General features: G+C 35.7%; 1 protein-coding gene across 5 annotated transcripts in view; it reads left to right on the top strand.

The window, feature by feature from the left end:
• CEP83 (centrosomal protein 83) overlaps positions 1-26,935 on the top strand; it is a 140,010-nt gene that overhangs the window by 88,137 nt on the left and 24,938 nt on the right. For all 5 annotated transcript variants that reach the window (XR_004286687.1, XM_032346766.1, XM_032346763.1 and 2 more), the window contains exons 6-10: positions 179-430; positions 3,253-3,384; positions 9,765-9,879; positions 11,483-11,627; positions 11,741-11,890. Coding sequence is in view for 4 of the 5 variants with exons in the window: in XM_032346766.1 (XP_032202657.1) it covers positions 179-430; positions 3,253-3,384; positions 9,765-9,879; positions 11,483-11,627; positions 11,741-11,890 (794 nt within the window). In the remaining variant the exon portion in view is untranslated. The remainder of the gene's footprint in view (positions 1-178; positions 431-3,252; positions 3,385-9,764; positions 9,880-11,482; positions 11,628-11,740; positions 11,891-26,935) is intronic.

A 26,935-nucleotide genomic window follows, 5' to 3' on the forward strand; every position in this document is an offset into this window, starting at 1 on the left:
AGTGCAGAATGAAGAACGTGATATTTTAGGTTTTTTCCCTTTGTACTTGATTTCACCACCTGAGCTTTCTTTTTTATATTGTATAATTTTAAATTTTAATTTATTGACTTGTAAAGCTTATTCATGACTGAAAATTCAATAATTTAAGGTTCTGTGCTTTCTTTCAAATTATTATTAGATTGCAAGCCTGAGGAAAGATAAAGAAGAACTACATAATCAACTGCTTATGGTTGAGCCCTCAGGAGACCGCAAACGAGCGGAGCATCTTCTTCAAGAGAAATTTCGTTTGTGTCAGAAAGTAAAAGGTTTAGAGGCTGAAGTAGCAGAATTAAGGGCTGAAAAAGAGAATTCTGGTGCTCAGGTAGAAAATGTCCAAAGAATTCAGGTGCGGCAGTTGGCTGAGATGCAGGCTACAGTCAGATCCCTGGAGGTAAGATTTTAATTGCTTCCCGGTAGAGTATGGCATGCTTTTTTAAAAGTGCAATTGACAAGCCTTTGATTTTTAGAGCATAAATGTATGCTTACCAGTCTAATGCTGACGCATTTGTAGAGTCCCAAGAGTATATATTCTTTTTGTAAAGAAGAAAGCTATTGATTCATAAGCAATAGCTATGCTACCACATTTACAAAGGGATTATTTATTCTTTGGGAGTCAAGACATCTAGTTGAAATGAATTAACTCTTGAAATACTGGAAAGTAGAATATGCCAAATTTTTAAAATTTGAATTTCTGAGGAGGAAAGTCCTCTCAAACCAGAAAAACAGTTTCTTCCTAAATAGTTATTTCCTTACGTGGAATTCAAGATATTAAAATCCTAAGTCCTGTATAAATAAAAATACCATACTTTTATATCTTAAGACAGCTTCTTGCCAGAGCAATACAATTCAACTTGGGGCTAATGTATATAAGTCTTCAGTGAAATAGTTCTTTGAGTTCATTAGAGAAAGATGAGAGCTGGCAGAGGTAGGCTGATACACCTAGAGGCATTCTCTGAAAATTCTTGGTTTCCATTGTTGGAGAGGAAAAGCTTTTTCTTCATCTGCCTACGTTCACAGGTTGGAGGTTGTGAATTAAACTGACAAAAGACAGATTAACAAGAGAAAAAATATTTATTCAAATATGTGTACAGGAGTTCACAGAATAATGTCGCTCCATGGGGTAGTTAGAATTTGGGGCTTACATACCAGCTTACTAGGGAAAGGGAGGGGGAGAAAGGGCACTTATAGGAACACAAATGACTTTTAGGAAAGACAAACGAGCCTTTAGGAAAATAGGTGGGAGATATGACAGTTTTGTGACAATGTGTAGGTGATTTCTTATCCTTGTACTGATTTCTCCCTTGATAGGAGTCAGTCTTCACTGGCTATGAAACCCCAGGGGAGGGGATTTATAATTCTTTTTGGAGGCTCTGCTTTTCGGCAGCTAAGACGAGTTCAGGGAAGAACCTTTTCCTGTGTCTATTGATTATTAAATGCCTTCAGTTCAAAATAATTTTTATGCCACTGTGGCATATTCTGCATCCCTTAACCATCTTGTTTAGGTGTGCTTACTTTTCATAGTTCTTAGTGTCTAAGATGTAATGGATAATACCAGTTGAATTGTTTTGATTTATTTTGAGCAATCCAGAAAGAGAGCGAGAGAGCACGTGTGTGTGTTAGAATAGTTGTGAAATGATTAGAGTTGTAGAGAAATTAGTGGGCACCTAGCAAAATATTTATTTATTTATTTGCTGCCAACAAAGTGGGTACAGGGAGCACATTGATATGTTTTGAAGAGTAGAAGTCACCTTTTTATTTTTTGGATGAAGCCTCTGACAGTATTTACTGGTTTCCTGAACTAAAGTTCTATCATTGGACCTTAGACATGAGGCAATTCAGAATGGTACTCTTATGTTGCTACCCTTCCATCCTTAATGTATTTATAGTGACAGAATAAGTGGGATGATTGCAATTGAATATAGCATATGATCCCAATGCAGAGCTTTCATTCAGGTCATTTAGAATGATGATTTTCAGGACAAGTTGAATGATTACAAAAGATGGGAGGTTCATTTGTGACATTTTCAAAAGAGCCTGTAGATAATTTTATCATTTGTCAGATGAAATGAAAAGAAGCATTTCTTTCTTAGATTTTTCTGGCTGTCATTGTGCCCAAAGAGTATCATTTTATATGTGAGGAAAACAGTTTTATCCTGAATTATTTGTTGAATATACTCTTGTCATATTTAAGATATGTAGGAAATGAGATCTTATAAAACTGTGAAGCTTATTCTTAAATTTCAAACGTTTTAATTTTAACTATTTTGAGTAGAAATTTATTTTTAAAAAGCATTTAGTTTTCACTTTCTAGTGAAAGAATACTATGAGTGTTATCAACCAGAAATTTTCTTGACAATTTACAGATTTAAGAATCTTTATGATATGATGGGTTCAAGAGCTGTGGAGCTCTTTGTTCGTACTTCCAGAGTCTCCAGATTAGTTGAGGATTGTGAATTTTTAAATCTCGTGTTTTTATTTGTTAATCTACTTTGATTTTCAGATTTTTAGTTCTTACTACTACAAATGAACCCTTTCTTCTACTTTCTATTATGCTTTTATATTTCTGTTATGCATTGAAACCCCCCCAAAATGTTTGTTTGAATTGTGTCAACAATAAGAGTAAATAGGTATCAAGTGAGTACATTAGGTACTCTCTTTCATGAGAGAAGTATATGTTTTATTTTGTTGGTGGCTATCGATACGTCATTTCTCCAGAGACTGTTGTTGTATATTTCCTGGATCAAATATCTTTCATTTGAATTCTACCAATTACTTTGAGAAAACTCTTGTTGCTTTGGTGCATGTTAATATTATTGAGGTTTTGAATAATTTGGGGTAGTATGATTATACATATATTAAGTCAAGCAGAGAGAGTCAATTATCATAAGGTTTCACTTACTTGTGGAGCATAAGGAATAACATGGAGGACATGGGGAGATGGAGAAGAGAAGTGAGTTGGGGGAAATTGGAGGAGTCCATGAGAGACTGTGGACCCTGAGAAACGAACTGGGGGTTTTGGAGGGAAGGGGGATGGAGGGTTGGGTATTAAGGAGGGCATGTATTGCATGGAGCACTGGGTGAGGTACATAAACAATGAATTTTGAAACACAGACACACACACACACACACACACAAATTTATTTTAAAAATAGTGTTTCTTTTTATATAATTATAAAAATTATGAATAAATTTAAAAATATTTTTTAATAAAAGGCTGAAAAACAGTCAGCTAAACTACAGGCTGAACGTTTGGAAAAAGAACTACAATCAAGCACTGAACAAAATACTGTTCTAATCAGTAAATTGCATAAAGCTGAGCGGGAAATAAATACGTTGACCAGTAAAGTAAGTCATTTTAATGTTTCTACTTCATTTTTTGGAATGCTTGATTCTGCATAAGGACAAATTTTATATTGAAATTGTTTACTTCTCTATATTGAAATCTTTTTTTATCCTATCATTCTGCCTTCCAAATACATGTAAAATCTGACTAATTTTTACTACTTTTACTGTGACTACTCTTCTGCAAGCCATGATTTCTCTAGGTTCAATTTGTACAGTAACCTCCTGACTCTCTACCTATTCAGAGCTCTGCATGATCTGCCTCTGCAGTCTTTCTAGAGCCATCACAGTCCATTTTCCCTCCTGTCCACTTTGCTCCAGCCTTACTGGCTTTCTTCTCACTCTTACTTCTGTCCTAGGACCTTCGCACTTGCCTGCTGACATGGTCTTCCTTCAGATCCATGTAGTTTGCCTTCTTGCCTCTTTCAGACATCGCATTCTCAGAGAGGCCTTCCTTGTCTTCACTTTGTGAAATACCGTCTTCCCTCTTCTGCCTCACTGTCTGTCCTTTTTACCTGCTTTATTTTTCTTCATAGCTCTTAACAGCATTTGGTATATTTATATTTGTTTATTTTTTGTCTCTCCTTTTCTCTCCCACCCCATTTTCCTTTAATCAAATATAAGCTTTAAGAACAGGGACATTGCTTTTATTACTCCTTGTATCTCCATCTCCTGGAACAGGCACTCTATAAATACTTGTTAAATGAGTAAATTAATAATAGCAGCATGGTCTGCATTTATGTTATTTTTAGTTATTTTTTAAAAAAAGATTTATTTATTAGAGTGTGTCAGAAAGACACAGAGTGTGTCAGAAAGAGAGGGCAAGGGGCAGAGGAAGAGAGAGAATCTCAAGTAGACTCCCCACTGAGCATTGAGCCTGACATGGGGCTTGAGCCCAGGACCCAAAGATCATGATCTGAGCTGAAGTCAAGAGCCATCCACTTAACCAACCCAGCCACCCAGTTGCTCTTACGTTATTTTTGAAAGAATATATATAATGGTTTGCATGTCTTTTATATACTAGGTTTTCTCAAGAACTTACAGTTTTTCCCCTCACATGCTTTATGTATAAAGAATCTGATAACCAGAAATAGGAGAGCAATGATGAAAGTATTCTTTAGAAGACTGTAGTGAATAACAATATCATATCTTCTCTGGAGTTAAGACAGACTAGATTCAAATTCCATTTCTTTTTCTTACTAGCTGTATGACCTTGAGCAATTTACTTTCTCCCTGAAAATTTGTGTTTTTCTTTATAATGCAAGACTAATATATACCTTATAGATTATGGCAAAATTAAATGCAATATTATGCACAAAGCACTTTGTATAAGGTCTAGTAGATAATTACCCAAATATTATTAATGGCTATAATTAATGTTAGTACTTGGGGGCATCTTCAAGATCTTAGAAATAAGTGTGGTTTCTGAATCAGTGAAATCAATTATTTTTCATCAGAGCAGAGTTATGTAAAATTACCTTGAAAAACAAAAGAGGTCCCAGACCAGAAGGAACTTACTATAGCCTAGTAGAAGTGAACTTATCTAAAGGAGTAATGTAGTCATCATAAATGACTTGGCCAAGGAATTACTTGAGAGAACTTAGGCAGTGTTCATAACAGAAGTGAGAGTTTTAGTAGAATCTATGAATTCTGTCCCATTGAAGAGATAATTCTTATTGTGGGAAGGAATTCATCAATCTGTTTTAAATGGTGGGCATGAAACTATCAATTCATTTCATTCCATTTGTTCTAATCAGAACAAACAACTTTCTGTTACTTAATTTCCCATGTAATTTTGTCTACAGGGAGAGAATGCACACTGGTCCTTCAGACTTAGAGTGTTCTGTTTTCCATTATAGTTTTTTCTCACAGCTCTGATTTTGTAAACCAGTCTTTATAAACTTTATTAATGTGAGTCCAGCCTTGAGAGTGGTGATTTCTGTGTCCAAAAGGCCATAAGCCATGATACTGCATGTATTAGATGCCACCCTTGGGAGATAGTCAACCCAGTTTTTTCCATGGCAAACACATACTCTTATGTTTGCAGATTCTGTCTCTAGTGACATTTACAGTTCTTGTTTGAGTTTTTTACTTTACAGTTTACGAAGTGGTTTTGTAACCAGTGTATTTAATTCATTAGACATAGCTGACGCTAGAAAGAATATGTGAAAATTAGGCAAGAAGATTTTTAATTGTTGAAATAGTTTAATTCAGGTGTTTTCTAGGCTAGCTTTTATATTGAGACTAAAATGTATTTAGAAATTAAAAACTGTCATTTTGGAGGGGGTAGTGAAGTACAATAGAAAAGTTCCTGGACTTTGAATCAGATAAATCTGTCTTTTGATCCTGACTCATTTATCTCACTCATTACCTGTGTGACTTCTAATTCGCTTAACTTTTAAGTGGGAACAATGCCTTTTTCTTCCAGGATTTTTCTAAGATTAAAGATGGTATTGGGGGTGCCTGGATGGCTCAGTGGATTAAGCCGCTGCCTTCGGCTCAGGTCATGATCTCAGGGTCCTGGGATCGAGTCCCACATCAGGCTCTCTGCTCAGCAGGGAGCCTGCTTCCCTCTCTCTCTGCCTGCCTCTCTGTCTACTGTGATCTCTCTCTGTCAAATAAATAAATAAAATCTTTAAAAAAAAAAATAAAGATGGTATTGAATGCAGTAGATAGTAGCCTATGATGAAAATAATAGCAACAGTTTTACACTAGTAATATCCTTAAAGGAGAAAAAGATATTCATGAAGAACATGGAACTTTAAGCCTATGACAAATTCCATTCCTCATTATATAAATCTGTAGAACTGTAAGCAAGTTTCCTCATAGATGAAATGAAACATCATTCTGGCTCATCCCTAGGAACTCATCCAGCCTACTAAGATTGTAAAATAAATTAATAATTTAATTGCTTCCTGATTAACCTAAGTAGATTTTTTTATATATCCAAATGTATACATATTGAGATAGAGTTCCTACAGTGGTAGAGTATACAAAGAAATGGAGTATACAAAGAAGTAAATTCAGGAAGTTCTGCCATGCCTTTTTTCCAATTCTGATATTGCTAAGAGTTTCCTAATTTTAAGGGCACACTTGTGTTTTTTGCATATAAATGGCATATTAAAAACCACCCTTCAGTTTTAGACAAACCAAGTTTTCATTTGGAATCATGCATGTAAAAAGATTTCATTGGAAGGATAAATTTTAAAATGATATTTCAAACATGATTGTCACAGTTTTCTTTGCAACTTGAGATTTTCATCAATATTTTGCAACTCTAGCAAATGGTTGTTTGCAATGCAAAGGAGCACCTGGGATGTATTTGTCTAAGTTATTCAAATTTTGTAAATGTTTGTCAGATTTTTGAACAGAATTATGTCAGTGTGATTCAGTGTCTTGTATTAAAAAGTATTGCTAATGGTGGCCTGAAAATGGCAACCTTGAAGGTATTTTACATTCAATGAGATAAATTCTGGTTACCTCAGGAAGTGTTTGATCTTTAAAACTCCAATAAAATATGCAGTTTAAGGAAATCATCCCACATAGTTATCCTTATTAGCTACATTAATGAGGTCATACCATCTCAGACCTTTGAAAAAGATGAGAGTTTAAGTACTATTTCTTTGGAATTTGTGTCAAGAGCTTCTTGAATAATACAGTTTTCCAACTATATCTTTCTTGCTTACATATGTTTTCTTGCATATCTGTGTATATGTGTATGTGTAATTTTAACAAATTCTGAACCCTTGTAAAATGCCTAATACTGCCATTTTTTATGGTTCTTAAAGTTAGTAGTACTGGTAGTACTTTCTGGATACTGAGCTTCTGTTACATCAAAAGCATAAAGCAAATTGGCAACATGAAGGCTCAAATGGAAAATGTATTGTGAGAAAAAACAAGAGAGACAGGATATCTTGGCCCCAGGGGAGCTTCAGAAGACTCTGTGTCTCTTGAAATTATATGTAACATTGTAACCTTATACATTTTGTTTAGGAAATGATCTCTAGTTTTCCTAGGAATTTTGAGGCCTGATCACAAAAAAGGTAAAGAACCAGGGATCTAGGGTCAGAAAGAAAAGTTTATTGTGACTAGTTGGGATTTGATTCAGATTACTTATAGGAAGTGCTACTATTTGTCATAGCTCAGTAATACAATTCATGTAAGTTTTTCATTTTTAATCCTTTTAATATATTTTTAAGAAGTTAAAAATTACTATAAGTGCATTCATTATTTCAGGATTATAGAAATGTGGCACTAAAGGAAAACTGAAACTCCTATAGATCCATAGATAAGTAAACTCAAATGCAGCAAGGACAAATACTTTGAGTGTATACCACTAGTTTAATAATAAAAGTAGGCCTGAAGTCAGACTTCACTTGTTTGACTTCCTGTCTACTGTTCTTTCAGTTTCAATAATTTCAATTTAGTAGAACAATATTTTCTCAGAAGAAATAGGTTTTTATATATTTCGTAGTTCTTTTTGAAATGAATGAAATTTTTGCAAAATAAGATGGCTAAAGTTTTCCACCTCATATTTAGAGAGGCTACAGTGTGGCTTATTAATTAACTGCTATGTTATTCTTAACCTTTTACAGCTAGTATATAAAAGCAGGTTATAATTTCATTTGTTATAGAAATTGGATTTTCATTATAGTTATATTTCTTCAAAATTTTAAGACATTTATAGTTTCAATTCTGTCTGTCCATGAAATTAAAATGTAGTAGAGCCCAATCCACAGAAAGTTTAAGTTGTTAAAATAAATAAAATTTCTTAGCTGCTTTCATGTAGTTGAACATTGTTCTGTGAGACTTATTTTCAGTAATGTTTAAAATTGCAAACCTGGTGTCAGCACAATGTATTCATTTTATGTAGTGTCATTAAAAAATCTGTAAGTTTATTTGGAAGCAAAACATGCATCTTAAATGTGGTTAGCAGTACAAAGGCAGCACAGTACTTGCTTTTCTATTTTTCTTTAAGTGAGAATGTTGACCAAACCATTCCTTAGTGTTCTTAAGACCTTTCATAGATGGAATCTCCTTTGGTAAAACACTTCTATTTCTCATCCTTACCCTCTTTGGCTCTAGAAGCTTTTTCTCATTTGTTTCTAACGCCCATCTTCAGTTTTTATAGATTTCTGTTGCACTGAAGTATATGATCCTCTACCCCTCCTGTTCCCACCATCTTACATATTTGACATGTATATATGTGTGGTTTTCTCCTCTAATTTCACAGTTTTATGCATTAGTCAGAGTACAGATTTATCAAATTTTTATATCTGTATTGGTTAAATCCTCGTTATAGGATTAACTCAAGGACTAACTTTAGAAGCACCTTATGAAAGGGAAAGGATATAAAATAGTAGAGGGCAGTGCAGATAGTTGGAGGGATGAAGCTTTTTTCTTTGCTTCTGTAACCCCAGCTCCTAAAACTGTGCTGGGGCACATAATAGGTACTCAGTAAATATTTATCCAATGAATGAATACTACTCATGAACTAAAATCATTCCGCTTTCAGAAGGGGTGTATCAGAGAAAACTAAAAATGGTATGTGATTAGTTAATCATATGGAAGATACTGACAATTATTTCTCTTCACTCAGGGCTTTTCAGAGAATTAGATTTGGGCAGTAAAAGTTTAAATTAGATTTATATGTTTTGTACTCATTCTTCCCACTGCCACCACATCCACACACACACACACACACATACATGCACACCAAATTCAGTTGATTCTTCCTTCTTGCCCACTTTGTCAATCCTTTGCCTTTTAATTGGCATCTTTACTTTCATTTTCTCAATCTTAATTTGCAATTAGAGTTAATTTTCTGAAACAAAGTTGACTGTGTCACCTTCAGTAGCTAACAGGCTACGCGGCCCTTTTGTGCAGCAGATAACGTTTATTCCCCGCCACTCCACAGATTGATTGCATGCCTTCTCTGCGCGAACGCATAGCTCGTTGCTTTCTTGCAAGCATACTGTTGTGACATTATACCTTTATAACATTTTATGTGCTGTTCCTTCTACCTAGAATGCCTTCTTGGCACCAGCACTTTTTTTAAAGGAGGTTTTTGGTTTTTTTCTTTGAAGATGAGCCGGTCATTGACAATTGGATTTTAGGTACTTTTAGGTAAGCCTTCTAAGGCAAGATTAAGCCAGGTGACCCCAGCCTGATATTTGTAAAGAAATAACTCGATTCTGTTAGGAAATTCTGTTTTCTTGGTACCAGATACTGTTCAAAGCCCTGAAGCACCTTCCCTCTTGGAAGGTGCTTATACTGTGTACTCTGCTTTCCAAAACATTTTCTCATTTCTACTGATGTTTTTGGGTAAGCAGTTAATGGCAAGAAAATGACCTATAGTAATTTCAATTTCTAATTATCAACAGGTAAAAGAACTTAAACATTCAAACAAACTAGAAATAACAGACATCAAACTGGAGGCAGCAAGAGCTAAGAGTGAGCTAGAAAGAGAAAGAAATAAGATTCAAAGTGAACTGGATGGTAATATATGATTTCCCATGCTTTTTACTATTCTTTTTGCATAGAAACAAATTATTAATATAGATCAAACTAAATTTTTATTTTTGAGCCTAACTGAATTTTAATCTTAGAGCACATATGGATTGTTTTTTATTTATGTTGAATGTTCATTTTGCGTTGTATCTCTTAAAAAAATCTGTCTTATGTTTATACAGTTATTTGATTAACACATAAATTAAGTGAAACTTTCCAAATGGGATTCCATACTTTCTGGGTTTATAGTTGTGAATCTGTTTAGATCATGTGATTATTAGTCCCAGACCATTTTAGTGATGTGAGACCATTTTAAGAACGTAAGGAAGAGGGACATCTGGGTGGCTTCTCCTTCTGCCTGTCGCCTGCCCTGCTTGTGCTCTCTCTCTCTATTCCTGACAAATAAATAAAATCTTTTAAAAAAAAATAATAACATAAGGAAGATAGGTAGATCGTAGGCCCAATTTTTGTTTTTATGTAGACACTAGGCTAGTTACTGAGCCTCATTTGTTTTTAAGCCCCAGTGTAGTCTTAGAATATCCTTCTCATCAAGATTCCTCAGAATTATATTATTTCTGATTTTTCTTAAAGGGTGTTTAAATCAGCTGCTTTTGGCCTATAACTGTTCTCAAGTTGGTCTTTAGCTGAACTGGCCTCTGTGGTTTTAGGCAGAGCTTATGATGAATTAGTGTTTGTATCATTAGTCTCTACTTGATGTTGATTCATGAATTTCTATAGAATTTAGGGAGTAATTTTTCAAGGGATGTAAAGAGTTTGTGATCTAGTTATGCATTCTTTTAAAATTTTGTGTTACATATGAATTTGTCTTAGTTATTCCATCTGCAAAATACTTGCCATATCAATGTAAGGAAAATTTGTGAATTCGTTGGATAAACTTGAAAGTTTCGAATTTCTATTTCTTTTTTTTTTTTTTTTAAGATTTTATTTATTTGAGATAGAGAGTGAGAGCAAAAGCATGAGCTGGGAGGCAGAGAGAGAGAGGGAGAAGCAGACTCCCCATTGAGCAGAGAACCTGATGTGGAGCTTGATCTTAGGACCCTGGGATCATGACCTGAGCCAAAGGCACCTGCCTGACTTAACTGACTGAGCCACTCAGGTGCCCTTCCAATTTTTATTTCTATTGGTAATCCAACAGTTCTGTTAGAATGATAGGTTTTGAAGGGTTCCATGATTTTTTTCACTCTACTTTCAACCAGCTTTATGATGATGCTGTCTCTGGGGCTAAGATTACAAAACCCTTTTAGAAGTGGAGTAAATATTTATATCTCTTTGGATATCACCTAGGTTGATGCCCCCAGTTCTCAAGAGTCAAGCGAGTAAATATATCTAGTCTTTTATTAAAGTGTTTATATATGTATGCTAAATAAAATGACAGAATAGTTAACTGAGTTTTAGTCTATTTCATTCTTAAAAGGCTTACTAATAATGTAAAGATCTTTGAGAATACATATCCAGACTTAAATTTCTGCGGTCTTTTAGTTGTCTTACCAGCTGATGGATGCTTGCTGTTATGATTTTTCAGCTTGATAACTTTGAATACAACATATCTTTTTCCTTAAAAAAATATTAGGATTACAGTCAGACAATGAAATTCTCAAGTCAGCTGTCGAACACCACAAAGCTCTCCTAGTAGAAAAGGATCGTGAATTAATACGTAAAGTACAAGCTGCCAAGGAAGAAGGTTATCAAAAACTTGTGGTATTACAAGATGAAAAGTAAGTACTTAATTACCTTATTTTGTGTTCAGTCTCCTTGCAAATGAAAACATTTTGCTGTCATAGCATCCTCATTGTAGTTCTTGTAACATAATTATCATCTGTTGTTTTAGGATAGAACTTGAGAACAGATTAGCGGATTTAGAGAAAATGAAAGTGGAACATGATGTCTGGAGGCAATCTGAAAAGGATCAGTGTGAAGAGAAATTGCGGGCTTCACAGATGGCAGAAGAGTCGGCCAGAAGGGAACTTCAGAGTATTAGGTTATCTATGCGTATATATATTTTAAACTTCATTTTGGAATGAATGATCTTAGAGCTATCAAAACATTATAAAAGTCATACACAGAATTCCTACCTGACCTTCACTGAGATCGCTAAAGATTGACATCTTATATAACCATATTACAATAATCAAAGCTAAGATACTAACATTAATATAATCAGGAAATAAATAGTACTGTATCAAACCTATAGATTTTACTCAAATTTTACCAGTTGTCCTACTGATATCTTTCTTCTGGTCCAAGATCCAGTCCAGAATCATACATTGCCTTTACTTGAAGATTGCTAACCAGTTATTTTAGAGATTATCCCTCAATTTGAGTTTGTCTTAAATTCTTTATGATTAAATTCAGGTTATATATTTTTAGCAAAAATAACACCAAAATCAAAGTCATGTTTCTTCAGTGCATTATATTAGGAGGTGTATTACTTGTTCCCTTACTAGTGATGTTCACTTTGGTTAAGGTGATGTTGGCCAGATTTTTCCAGTATAAAATGACTGTTTTTTTCTCTTTGTAATATATAATTACCTTATGGGTAAATACTTTGAGACTATGTAAATATTTTTTGTCATACTTTGTCATCATACATTTTTCCACTAATCTTAACACCCAGTGACCAAATCTGAGACAGTTTGAACAAAGAAATAAGTTATAATATAATGTTATAATCCATAGGATAAAATAAAAATCTATGTGTCTAGATGACATAATGTATAATATTTAGAAGAAAAGCTCTTTTCAGGAGAATTCCAACTAACAAACATGGAGAAAATGACAGAAATAGGAAAAGATCATTTGGCAAACACTATAGTAGAAATGATAGGCATGATGTCACAAATTTTCAAAGGTTTTCATCATCTCTGCAGACAGTCATAATTTTTCCTCTCTTGCACTATTAATATTGTGTGTTAATGGATTTCTTAATCTTGAACCAACCTCCATTTCTGGAGTAATTATCTGTTTATTCTATAGAAAACAATCTGTTAAAGCTCTCTGTCTCTATTGTGGGATCAATTTTGATGATCTGTGTTTTCATAAGAAATTACTTCATCTTGGTTTTCAAATTTGTCTGCATAGAGGTCTGCAGAATAGTTTTTATTTTTCAATTTGTTCTGTTTTAATGAATGCTTACTTTCCCTGGGTTATTTCTTATTTATATATGTGCTTGCTTCCTCTATTTGTTAATCTAGTCGGCTAGTGCTTTGTTGATTTTATTCTTCTTTTTGTGATAAAATATACATAACAAAATTCACTGTTTTAATAATTTTAAGCATATAGTTCCATATTTTTTTAAACTAGGAATTAGATTTATGGAGTCAACTGTTTTTCTATTTCCTACCTCATTAATTTCTACTTTCTTCTTTCTGTGTTGTTCTGCCACTAAGAAGTTTTTATAGTTTTATTAGTGTTTAATGTACATAAAATAAAATTCACCCATTTAAATAATGTGCAGCGTGATGCCTTTTGGTATTTGTATAAAGTTTTATAATCATCACCACCATAGTAAAAGCAAAGAACAGTTCTGTTACCCTAAAATTTTCCCTGTGTCTCTTTGCACTTGACCTTTCCTCTGATCCCCAGCCTTTATCCATGTTGTTGCATATATCAGTCTTTTTCATTCCTTTCTGTTGCTGATTAAGATTCCATTGAATGGATGTAACATGATTTGTTTATTCATTTTCCTTTTGATGGGCAGATATTTGGGTTGTTATTAGTTTGGGGCTTTTATGATTAATGTTACTATGAACATTCGTGTAGAAGTCTTTGGGCATACAATTTTATTTCCCTTGGTTAAATATCTAGGAATGACATTGCTGAGTGATGACATATAGCAGTACTGTTCTGCAACATATATAGCAAAACTGTTTTACAGAGTGATCATGCTGTTTTTCATTCCCAAAGCAACGTATGAGAGTTCCCCTATGACAGTTCCATTTGATTCACACATCTTAACTGACACTTGTTATTGTCAGTCTTTTTAACCTAACTCTAGCGGATGTGTAGTAATGTGTCATTGTGGTCTTAATTTGATTTTCCCCAATGACTAATGATGTTTAGATTCTTGTAATATGGATTTTTGAAGTATTCATCCACATATTTTGCCCATATTTAAAATTAGGATGTTATTTTCATATTGAGTTGTAACAGCACTTTGTTTTGCATACAAGCCCCTTTGTGAGATACATATTTGACAGGTATGTTCTAAGTCTGTGGATTGCTTTGTTTATTTTAATTGTGTCTATTGAAAGCAAAATTTATTTTGACAAAGTCAATTTTATAATTTCTTTTTCTTTTCTAGTTTGTGTGTTTTTTTTTTTAATTTTTTGAAAGCTTTGCCTGATCTTGTGTCACAAAAATTACTATTTTGTTTTCTTCTAAAAGATGAGTATTTTGTTTCTTACATTTGGGTTATATGATCCAGTTCATGTTATTTTCTGTGTAGTGTGAGGTGATGGTAGACAATCATTTTTTATTTCCACATAGGTATCCAGTTGTTCCAGCATCATTTGTTAAAGGCAGTCTTTTCCTCCATTGAATTGTTTTGGTTCCTTTGTTAAAAATCAGTTGTCCATTTAAGTGTGTGTATTTCTGGACTCCGTCCCATTGTATTGATCCGTTTGTCCGTCTTCACATGAATATCACACTGTCTTGACCACAGTGGCTTTATAGTAAGTTTGATGCAGGTAGTGCAAGTCCTCCACCTTGTTCTTTCTTTCTTTCTTTTTCTTTTTTTTTTTTTTTAAGATTTTATTTATTTGAGAGAGAGAGAGAGAGCATGAAAGGGGCGAGGGGCAGAGGGAGAAGCCAGCTCCCTGATGAGCAGAGGGCCCGATGCGGGACTTGATCCTGGGACTCCAGGATCATGACCTGAGCTGAAGGCAGTTGCTTAACCAACTGAGCCCCCAGGTGCCCCACCTTGTTCTTTCTTGTAAAGATTGTTTTGGCTCTTCTAAGTCCTTTGCCTTTCCACATAAATTTTAAAATCAGCCTATCACCTTTTCCCAAAAAGCCTTGTTAAGGTTTTGATTGGAATTATAATGAATCTGTAGCTCAGTTTGAGAGGAGTTGTCATCTCAACAGTACTGAGCCTATCCAATCCATGAATATGGCATGTCTCTTCTTTAATCAGATCATCTTTAATTTCTATCATCAGAATTTTATAGTTTTCATTGTATATGTCATGCATATCTTAATGTTACATTTTATTCCTCAGCATTTTTATGTGATTATAAATGGGAACAGTTTTTTTAAAATTTCACTTTCTGGAGCACGTGGATGGCCGGTGGGTTAAGCCTCTACCTTCGGCTCAGGTCATGGTCTCAGGGTCCTGGGTTCGAGCCCCACTTGGCTCTCTGCTCAGTGGGGAGCCTGCTTACCCCCCCGCCTGCCCCCGTCTCTGCCTGCCTCTCTGCCTCCTTGTGATCTCTGTCAAGTGGATAAATAAAATCTTAAAAATAAAAAAATTCACTTTCTGTTTATTGCTGGCATGTGGAAATATAGTCAGTGGACTTTTATGTAAGGATCTTGAGTCCTGTGACCTTACTAAACTCACGTATTTTCTACTAGCTGCTTTGTAGATTTTGAGTTTTCTAAGATCATGTTATATACTTTATGCTTTCTTTTAATTTGTTTTTTTGTTTTATTTTGAGTTGGGAATTTACTCAACAAGTATTCTTCATTTTTGTTAGTAAAGTTTCTAGTATGAGATTTTTCTTATCCCTGTTTTAGGTATATTAAGTATATTCTCTAAGGTTTTAATTATTATCTTTTAGGACTTGTAATTTGAGTTTACATTTTCCTTTTCACCCAAGAATTAATAGAAGTATTAATAGAAGGTGTAGTTGTTTAATAAGAGAAGAATTAATAGTTAGTTAGGACTGTCAGAATAAAGTACCACCATCAAGAGGGTTTAGACAATAGAAATTTATTTTCTGATAGTTCTGGACATTAGAAATTTGAGATCTCAAGGTATTGTCAGACTTGGTTTCTCCTGAGGCCTCTTTTGTTGTTGGCTTATAGATGGTTACTTTCTTGCTCTGTCCCACACTGCCTTTCCTTTGTGTGCCTGTGTCTAGTACCTTTCCGTCTTCTTATGAGGGTACCGGTCATATGGGTTAGGATTCACCCAGATAGCTTTATTTAACCTTAGTTACCTCTTTAAAGGTCCTCTCTCCAAATGCAATCACATTCTAAAATACTCCTGTTGAGACATCAACATACAAATTTGGGGGAGATACAGGTCAGTTTGTAGCAGAAGGTTTTTTAATTTCCAGCTGGAGGCTTTTTAAATTATAGTTTTATTGCATTATAATCGGAGAATATTGTCTATTATTTCTAATTTATGGAATGCATTGATTTTGTGTGTGTGTGTGTGTGACATAATATATTAGGGCCAGGTCTAGGATTAAGCAAGTGAGACACCCAGGGTAAAAAAATTTTGTGTCAACACTAGAACATGCTCTAAAGTGAGCTTTAAATTCCAGTATACTTAATGTACAGTGTTTTATTAATCTCATTACTTGGGAAAAATTACTTCAGGCAGAGATATATGTATTATTTACTATGTCAGTTTTTATGAATGATTACTTTAAATGTTGACTGCTACAATTCTGGAGTCATAAATCTGTAGTGGATTTGGAGAGTCAATTTTGTCATACTCTTCGCTTTTAGAGGAGTAATTTTCTTTTCTTTCACCATTCTACACAGGTGAAGCTTTTTTTGTTTATTTCTCCTTGACAATATCTAGAAAGGAGAGAGATAATTTCCCCAGAAAAACCCCTACTCTAATGTTTTATCCTATTATGATTCCACAGTTTAGCCAGTTAGAATGTTTTCTGTGAGAATTTAAGCCTAATTCTCCTGGTTTGGTTTCTGTTGACATTGTGATAGAGGTCAAGCAAACTGTTACTACTTGGAGACAATAACAAACAAGGCCCTTAGGGCTTTTTGTTTGTTTGTTTTGCTATATAAAATAGCATTCATTTCTTCAGCTTTTCTTTAACAGAAATAATTTTCTTTTCCATTAGTCACTTTGATAATTTTTTTGATTTCTCTTCAGTTTCTCGAGATCATTTCTAATGTATAATTAACCCCAACTTATGTTAAAATGAGGACATAATAACTAACATAAAATATAGCAGAAAGAGTAATTTGCAAAATTTATATGACATTTTTGAAAAAAAGATTTTATTTATTTGACAGAACACAAGCAGGGGGAGCGGCAAACAGAGGGAGAGGGAGAAGCAGGCTCCTCAAGGAGCAGGGAGCCTGATGTAGGGCTAGATCCTAGGACTCTGGGATCATGACCCAAGCTAAAGGCAGTCACTTAACCAACTGACGTGCCCAGGCGGCCCTGTACCACTTCTTTTTTTTAATGGACTGCAATTGTGTTTTTCTCCTGGCAGTTCTGATTTTCTAATTTATAAGTCTACCTACATAAACTAGATCTATTTTGGTCATTTATTAAAATAATCATGATTGTAAGCTTGTCTTATTTAGAATTTATAATAAGTCAGCAAGAGACTACCTGTAGATAAAAAAGTCTTGCTTAAGGAGCTGAAAAGTCTCAGTCATATAAACCAGAAGTATCCATTTATTTACAAACAACAAATATCTGTTGCAGATATCTTTTGCAGATGCTTTAAATTATTAATTACATACTAGTATCCTGTCCTCATTAAAGTGGTTTCTTCTTAAATTACATTATTAAATAACAAAATTGTTACTTTTTTTAAAAATTTTTTTAAATTTTTAATTAACATATAATGTATTATTAGCCCCAGGGGTACAGGTCTGTGAATCGCCAGGTTTATACACTTCACAGCACTCACCATAGCACATACCCTCCCCAATGTCCATAACCCCACCACCCTCTCCCTTTCTCCCTCGCTCTCTCCCCACGGCAGCCCTCAGTTTGTTTTGTGAGATTAAGAGTCTCTTATGGTTTGTCTCCCTCCTGATCCCATCTTGCTTCATTTATTCTTTTCCTACCCCCCAAACCCCTCACGTTGCATCTCCCCTTCCTCATATCAGGGAGATCATATGATAGTTGTCTTTCTCCGACTGACTTATTTCGCTAAGCGTAATACCCTCTGGTTCCATCCACATTGTCGCAAATGGCAAGATTTCATTTCTTTTGATGGCCGCATAGTATTTCATTGTATATATATATACCAAATCTTCTTTATTCATTCATCTGTTGATGGACATCTAGGTTCTTTCCATAGTTTGGCTATTGTGGACATTGCTGCTATAAACATTCGGGTGCACATGCCCCTTTGGATCACTACATTTGTATCTTTAGGGTAGATACCCAGTAGTGTAATTGCTGGGTTGTAAGGTAGCTCTATTTTCAACTTTTTGAGGAACCTCCATGCTGTTTTCCAGAGTGGTTGTGCCAGCTTGCATTCCCACCAACAGTGTAGGAGGGTTCCCCTTTCTCTGCATCCTCACCAGCATCTGTCATTTCCTGACTTGTTAGTTTTAGGCATTCTGACTGGTGTGACGTGGTATCTCATTGTGGTTTTGATTTGTATTTCCCTGATGCCGAGTGATGTGGAGCATTTTTTCATGTGTCTGTTGGCCATGTGGATGTCTTCTTTGCAGAAATGTCTGTTCATATCCTCTGCCCACTCTTGATTGGATTATTTGTTCTTTGGGTGTTGAGTTTGATAAGTTCTTTATAGATTTTGGATACTAGCCCTTTATCTGATATGTCATTTGCAAATATCTTCTCCCATTCTGTCCGTTGTCTTTTGGTTTTGCTAACTGTTTCCCTTGCTGTGCAAAAGCTTTTGATCTTGACGAAGTCCCAATAGTTCATTTTTGTCCTTGCTTCCCTTGCCGTTGGCGATGTTCCTAGGAAGCAGTTGCTGCAGCTGAGGTCAAAGAGGTTGCTGCCTGTGTTCTCCTCAAGGATTTTGATGGATTCCTTTCTGACATTGAGGTCCTTCATCCATTTTGAGTCTATTTTCGTGTGTGATGTAAGGAATGGTCCAGTTTCGTTTTTCTGCATGTAGCTGTCCAATTTCCCCAATACCATCTGTTGAAGAGACTTTTTTCCATTGAACATTCTTTCCTGCTTTGTCAAAGATTAGTTGACCATAGAGTTAAGGTTCTATTTCTGGGCTCTTTATTCTGTTCCATTGATCTGTGTGTCTGTTTTTGTGCCAGAACCATACTGTCTTGATGATGACAGCTTTGTAATAGAGCTTGAAGTCTGGAATTGTGATGCCACCAACTTTGGCTTTTTCAACATTCTTCTGGCTATTTGAGGTGTTTTCTGGTTCCATATAAATTTTAGGTTTATTTGTTCCATTTCTTTGAAAAAGAAAGGTGGGCTTTTGATAGGGATTGCATTAAATGTGCAGATTGCTTTAGGTAGCATAGACATTTTCACAATATTTGTTCTCCCAATCCATGAGCATGGAACATTTTTCCATTTCTTTGTGTCTTCCTCAATTTCTTTCATGAGTACTTTATAGTTTTCTGAGTATAGATTCTTTACCTCTTTGGTTAGGTATCTAGGTATCTTATTCCTAGGTATCTTATGGTTTGGGTTACAATTATAAATGGGATTGACTCCTTAATTTCTCTTTCTTTTGTCTTGTTGTTGGTGTAAAGAAATGCAACTGATTTCTGTGCATTGATTTTATATCCTGACACTTTACTGAATTCCTGTACAAGTTCTAGCAGATTTGGAGTGGAGTCTTTTGGGTTTTCCACATATAGTATCATATCATCTGCAAAGAGTGATAGTTTGACTTCTTTGCCGATTTGGATGCCTTTAATTTCTTTTTGTTGTCTGATTGCTGAGGCTAGGACTTCTAGTACTATGTTGAATAGCAGTGGTGATAATGGGACATCCCTGCCGTTTTCCTGACCTTAGCGAAAAGCTCTCAGTTTTTCTCCATTGAGAATGATATTTGCGGTGGGTTTTTCATAGATGACTTTGATGATATTGAGGTAAGTACCCTCTATCCCTACACTTTGAAGAGTTTTGATCAGGAAAGGATGCTGTACTTCGTTAAATGCTTTTTCAGCATTTATTGAGAGTATCTTATGGTTCTTGTTCTTTCTCTTATTAATGTGTTGTATCACATTGATTGATTTGCAGATATTGAACCAAACTTGCAGCCCTGGAATAAATCCCACTTGGTCGTGGTGAATAATCCTTTTAATGTACTGTTGGATCCTATTGGCTAGTATTTTGGTGAGGATTTTCACACCTGTGTTCATCAAGGATATTGGTCTGTAATTCTCTTTTTTGATGGGGCATTGTCTGGTTTTGGGATCAAGGTAATGCTGGCCTCATAAATGAGTTTTGAAGCTTTCCTTCCATTTCTATTTTTTGGAACATTCAAGAGAATAGGAATTAATTCTTCTTTAAATGTTTGTTAGAATTCCCCTGGGAAGTCATCTGGCCCTGGGCTTTTGTTTGTTTGGAGATTTTTGATGACTGCTTCAATCTCCTTGCTGGTTTTCTGTTTCTTCCTGGTTCAGTTGTGGTAGTTTAAATGTCTCTAGGAATGCATCCCTTTCTTCTAGATCATCAAATTTGCTCATAATATGTTCTTATAATTGTTTGTATTTCTTTGATGTTGGTTGTGATTTCTCCTCTTTCATTCATGATTTTATTAATTTGGGTCCTTTCTCTTTTCTTTTTGATAAGTCTGACTAGGGCTTTATCACTCTTATTAATTCTTTCAAAGAACCAGCTCCTAGTTTCATTGATTTGTTCTGTTGGTTTTTTGGTTTCTATTTCATTGATTTCTGCTCTGATCTATATTATTTCTCTTCTCCTGCTGGGTTTAGGCTTTCTTTGTTGTTCTTTCTCCAGCTCCTTTAGGTGTAGGGTTAGGTTGTGTATTTGAGACCTTTCTTGTTTCTTGAGAAAGGCTTGTATCGCTATATTTTTTCCTCTCAGGACTGCCTTTGTTGTGTCCCACAGATTTTGAACTGTTGTGTTTTCATTATCATTTGTTTCCATGATTTTTTTCCAATTCTTCTTTAATTTCCTGGTTGACCCATTCATTCTTTAGAAGGATGCTGTTTAGTCTCCATGTATTTGGGTTCTTTCCAAATTTCCTCTTGTGATTGAGTTCTAGCTTCAGAGCATTGTGGTCTGAAAATATGCAGGGTATGATCCCAATCTTTTGATACTGTTTGAGACCTGATGTATGACCCAGGATGTGATCTATTCTGGAGAATGTTCCATGTGCACTAGAGAAGAATGTATATTCTGTTGCTCTGGGATGGAATGTTCTGAATATATCTGTGATGTCTATCTGGTCCAGTGTGTCATTTAAGGCCTTTATTTCCTCATTGATCTTTTGCTTGTATGATTTGTCCATTTCAGTGAGGGGAGTGTTAAAGTCCCCTACTATTATTGTATTATTGTCGATTAGTTTTTTTTTTTATTTTGTTATTAATTGGTTTATATAGTTGGCTGCTCCCACGTTGGGGGCATAGATATTTAAAATTGTTAGATCTTCTTGTTGGACAGACCCTTTGAGTATGATATAGTGTCTTTCCTCATCTGTTTTTATAGTCCCTGGCTTAAAATCTAATTGATCTGTTATAAGGATTGCCACCCCAGCTTTCTTTTGATGTCCATTAGCATAGTAAATTGTTTTTCACCCCCTCACTTTAAATCTGGAGGTGTCTTTGGGTCTAAAATGAGTTTCTTGTAGACAACATATTGATGGGGGGTTTTGTTTTTTTTTATCCGTTCTGATACCCTGTGTCTTTTGATTGGGGCATTTAGCCCATTTACATTCAGGGTAACTATTGAGAGATATGAATTTAGTGCCATTGTATTGCCTGTAAGGTGACTATTACTGTATATTGTTTCTGCTCCTTTCTGATCTTCTACTTTAGGGTCTCTCTTTGCTTAGAGGACCCCTTTCAGTTTTTCCTGTAGAGCTGGTTTGGTGTTTACAAATTCTTTTAGTGTTTGTTTGTCCTGGAAACTTTTTATCTCTCCCTCTATTTTCAATGATAGCCTAGCTGGATATAGGATTCTTGGCTGCATGTTTTTCTCATTTAGTGCTCTGAATATATCATGCCGGTTCTTTCCAGCCTGTGATATCTCTGTGGATAAGTCTGCTGTCAGTCTAATATTTTTATCATTGTATGTTACAGACTTCTTGTCTGGGGCTGCTTTCAGGAATTTCTCATTGTCACTAAGACTTATAAATTTTACTATTAGATGATGGGGTGTGGACCTATTCTTAGTGATTTTGAGGGGGGTTCTCTGCACTTCCTGGATTTTGATACTTGTTCCCTTTGCCATATTAGAGAAATTCTCTGCAATAATGCTCTCCAATATACCTTCTGCTCCCCTCTCTCTTTCTTCCTCTTCTGGAGTACCAATTATTCTAATGTTGCTTTGTCTTATGGTATCACTTATCTCTCGAATTCTCCCCTCGTGGTCCAGTAGTTGTTCGTCTCTCTTTTGCTCAACATCTTTATTCTCTGTCATTTGGTCTTCTATGTCGCTAATTCTCTCTTCTGCCTCCTTTATACTAGCAGTCAGAGCCTCCATTTTTTATTGCTCCTCATTAATAGCTTTTTTTATTTCAACTTGGTTAGATTTTGTTTCTTTTATTTCTCCAGAAAGGGCTTTTATTTCTCCAGACAGGGTTTCTCTAATATCTTCCATGCCTTTTTTGAGCCTGGCTAGCTCCATGAGAATTGTCATTCTGAACTCTAGATCAGACATATTACCAATGTGCATATTGATTAAGTCCCTAGCCTTCAGTACTACCTTTTGTTCTTTTTTTGTGGTGAGTTTTTCCGCCTTGTCATTTTATCCTGATAAGAATATATATGAAGGAGGGAATAAAATACTAAAAGGGTGGCAAAGACCCCAGGAAAATGTGCTTTAACCAAATCAGAAGGGACCCCAAATCGTGGGGGCAAGAAAGAGGGGAAAAAGAAGTTTAGAAAAAAAAAAATTAAAAAACATATATATATAAAAGAAAATATATATATATTAGACTGGTAAATAGAACAGGGTCACCCACTTAATTTTGGGAGTATTTTGGTCTCTTAGAAGAAACCACCTCCCCAAATTTTAAAGAATGGAAAACATATAAGGGTAAACACAATGAAGGGATAGAATATGACTATAAAGATGAAAAAACATTTTTTTAAACCACTTCTAAAAAAGGAGTTGATATGGTAAGTTGGTTGGGAGAATAAAGAAAAAGGAAATGGAGAGAATTTGCTCAGGCTGGAGACTAGTACAAAGCCCTGTGTAGATTTAGGGACTATTTTGATCTATTAGAAGAAGTTGCATCCCAAATTTTTTTAGAAGAAATAAAAACCTATGTGTATACAAAAAATAAAGTTAGATACATGAAGGATAGAATATGACTATAATAATGAAGGTTCAAAAAAGATTTTTTTTTATGAAAGGTATTGGTTAGACAAACTAGTTAAAAAGTGCTAAAAGAGGAAATGTTAAAAGGTAAAAAAATGTAGCAGAAGAAAAAAATAATAAAATAAAATAATAAAATAATAAAAAATAATAAAATTAAATTAAATTAAAAAATTTAAAAAAAAATTAACTTTGCAAGACTAAAGAATCATGGGGAGAAAGCCATGAATTCCATGCTTTGCTTTCTCCTCTGGAATTCCGCTGTTCTCCTTGGTAAGTGAGCTTGGTCTTGGCTGGATTTCTTGCTGATCTTCTGGGGAGGGGCCTGTTGTAGTGATTCTCAAGTGCCTTTGCCGGAGGCGGAATTGCACCGCCCTTATCAGGGGCCAGGCTAACTAATCCGCTTAGGTTCGCTTTTGGGTGCTTTTGTTCCCTGAGTGCTTTCTGTAGAGTTCCGGAGGACGGGAATGAAAATGGCGGCCTCTCAATCTCCAGCCTGGAGGAGCCGAGGGCTCGGGGCCCCACTCCTCAGTGCACCCTTGGAGAAAAGCGCTCAATCACTCCTGTCTCCCTGGCTTCTGGCTGCGCTCCGAGCTCACCCAGCCTGTGACCAAGCGTCTCTGTCTCTGACACACAGCCCTGCCTGGAGTCTCCAAACCCTGCAGATCCCTGTGCTCTTCGGTGGGGGGTGGGGAGTCTCCCCAGATCTTTTGGGGTCTCTCCTCACAGAGCAGTGGCCTGTGCCATGGACCACAATTTAAGGTAACCCCAAGTTGAGAGATCACTCCTCAGCTCCATCTCTGTAGGCGGCTTCCCCGCTTTAAGACCTGTGAGCTCTGTGGCACTCAGACACCCCCAATCCCTCTGTGACCCCGTGGGACCTGAGACCACGCTGTCCCCACTTGGGCTTCCCCCCCGGCTTAGCTTCTGGAGCAATGTCCCTCAGTGGAGCAGACCTTTAAAAGTTCTGATTTTGTGCTCCCTTGCTCTCCCACTTGCCGGGAGCTGGCCCCTACCCCTGTGGTCTATCTTCCCGTCTCTTTGAATTCACTTCTCCGCTGGTCCTACCTTTCAGAAAGTAGTCGATTTTCTGTTTCTAGAATTGCTGCTCTTCTTCTCTTTGATCTCCTGTTGGGTTTGTAGGTGTTCGGAATGGTTTGATAAGCTATCTAGCTGATCTCCTGCTACCTGATGTCCTCCCAGCCTGCTACTTCTCCACCATCTTGACTCCTCCCAAAATTGTTATTCTGACAGTATTCTGTATTTCAGGAGACTGTCCCATCCCACAATGAGTTTATAAGATTTACAGTTACCTGTAAATTAAAAATATAGAGAAGTTATTTAAAATATTTTAAGAAGGATTTTATTTATTTTTAAAGATTTTATTTATTTGAGAGAGAATGAGAAAGCACAAGCAGCGGGGAGGGGCAGAAGGAGAAGGAGAAACAGGCTCTCCAATGTGGGACTCCATCCCAGGCCCCCAGGATCATGACCTAAGCTGAAGGCAGATGCTTTGTCATCTGAGCCACCCAGGCATCCCTTAAAAATGATTTTAAGTAAGAAACTAGTCAACTTTTGGTTGTGACAGTAATACAATTCCAGCTAACAAGTGAAGAAAGGGTCTTTATTAGCAGACATAGATTGTGAAAAGAACAGAGATTGTGCTGGTCTCATGGACATCTGGATATAGAAACCGTCTTCCCTCCTTTCATCTCACTCCTCTCCTCTGACCCTTGTATCTGTTTCTCTCTTACTGCTTTCTCTGTGAAGCCAAGACTTTATTTTTGAAATTGAAGGAGATAGGATTCTTATTTGATGTAAGTCAGAAAAAATCTAGAAAAGAAGTTGGGCCTGGTTCACATGCCCATCCCTGGGTCCATCACTACGACGTGGGGAATAGTGGACTCTGGCTCAAACTAGGTTTTTTGCCTATTTCAGAGTGGTGGGGGTGGGGAAAGTATGGTTTTGTTACCAGAAGTGAAGAGGAGGTATATTGGGGAAAGAGCAGCAATTACCAGCTCAGGGAGAGGGAACATGATCATTTAAATTAATCCTATAGTGAATCCCTTATTTTTTGCATTGCTTAAAGCCAGAGCTCTTATTTTCCACTTGTGGCTTTCTGATTTTTTTTTTTTTCAGAAACATTGAAAAAATAAATCTGTTACTTAATATGCCTCCTTTCTATTTATATTTCATCTTCAGATGAATTATCTGTTGTGTATCATCTTCTTGGGCAGGAAGGGACAATACTTGGGCAGTTGGACAAGTTCTGTTCTAGAATTTGAACTGCAGAGTCAGTGATAGATGAATATGTGGCAACATTTGAAGAGCAGATTGTTCTTTAGTATGTCCTTACTGGTGCTTCTGGTCAATTATTTTAGCCTGGTTCTGGTTCTCTAGTTTCCTGTTGCTTCAATGAGTCTCATGCCCTCCCAGGAAAGTCTCTTTTTGCTAATAATGGCTAGACTCAGAACTTGGGTGCCTGATACAGAATTAGTAGTGATGTAGAACTATTTAAATCTAATTTTTAAATTAATAAAAATTTTTAAAAATTAAAAATTTAGTTCTTCTGTTGCACTGTTTGAAATGTGCACTATTTGAAATAGCTACATGTACTGAGCTAGTGGCTATCATATTGAGTGGTATCAATTATAGAACATTTCCATCATTAAAAAAAACCTTAATCAGATAGTACCATTGGACTAAAAATTCCCTAAGGATAGGGATTCTGTTTTTGTTATTCTCTGGTATATCTGTGACACTTAGGATTAAGCTTAGCATTTGTAGGTAGTCAGTAAATATTTGTTGAATGTTGAAAAGACACATATGAGCTGCTTATCACAGAAAACATAGGCAATAATCATCATAATTAGGTACCTGTACTCTGAAGAGAACTAGGAATGATTCCATCTCATTGTTATTCCTATTGTCTCTGATTAAACTTTTATATCATTCCATTTTCTGTTGTACCTTGGCCCTCTGGTCTACCAGCTATCTATCAACTATTAGCTGGTGTACCAACTATTTCTCCTTCGATTATTTCCATAATTACTTAAAAAATATGAAGTGCTTGATCTCATAGTTTCTCATTTGGCAACTTATTCATCCTTTTTGATTTCTGCTCATGGCTGACCCATTAAACTCTCAACAATTTTTGCTATAGTCTCTAAAATCTCTATTCCATTACCGATAATTTTTTTTTTTTTACTGTCTTCACATTTTTAAAAAATATACTCTCACTGAAACCTGACCTTGTCCTGGCAACCTTTTAGAAGGTTTTTAAGTGGAATTATTCTTCCTTCTTTGTTCCTGCAACTGGGGACCAAAGAGGAAATCTGTGTTTGTGAACCCCACTTTTGCCTCTAGACAATTGTTTGACTAACTTGGGTTAAAATAGTTTTGCTTTTGATAATCATTGTGTCCATCTTATTCCCATTTTCTTTTCTGTCAATGACTAACCTGCATGATGTTCCCCAATAGTCGCTGAAGACCTTGACTTCTCGCTCAATTTGTTTTTATTTTCTATCCTTTGTCATTGTTCTTTGTGACTGCACCATTCATATTGCTGATCCATCTAACACCTTAGCCTTATAGTTTATCTTCTCTCTGGTATTCTTTATCTTTATTCCACTTTAGCAG

The sequence above is a fragment of the Mustela erminea genome, chromosome 6 (assembly GCF_009829155.1).
Source record: "Mustela erminea isolate mMusErm1 chromosome 6, mMusErm1.Pri, whole genome shotgun sequence".
NCBI classification, from domain to species: Eukaryota; Metazoa; Chordata; class Mammalia; order Carnivora; family Mustelidae; genus Mustela; species Mustela erminea.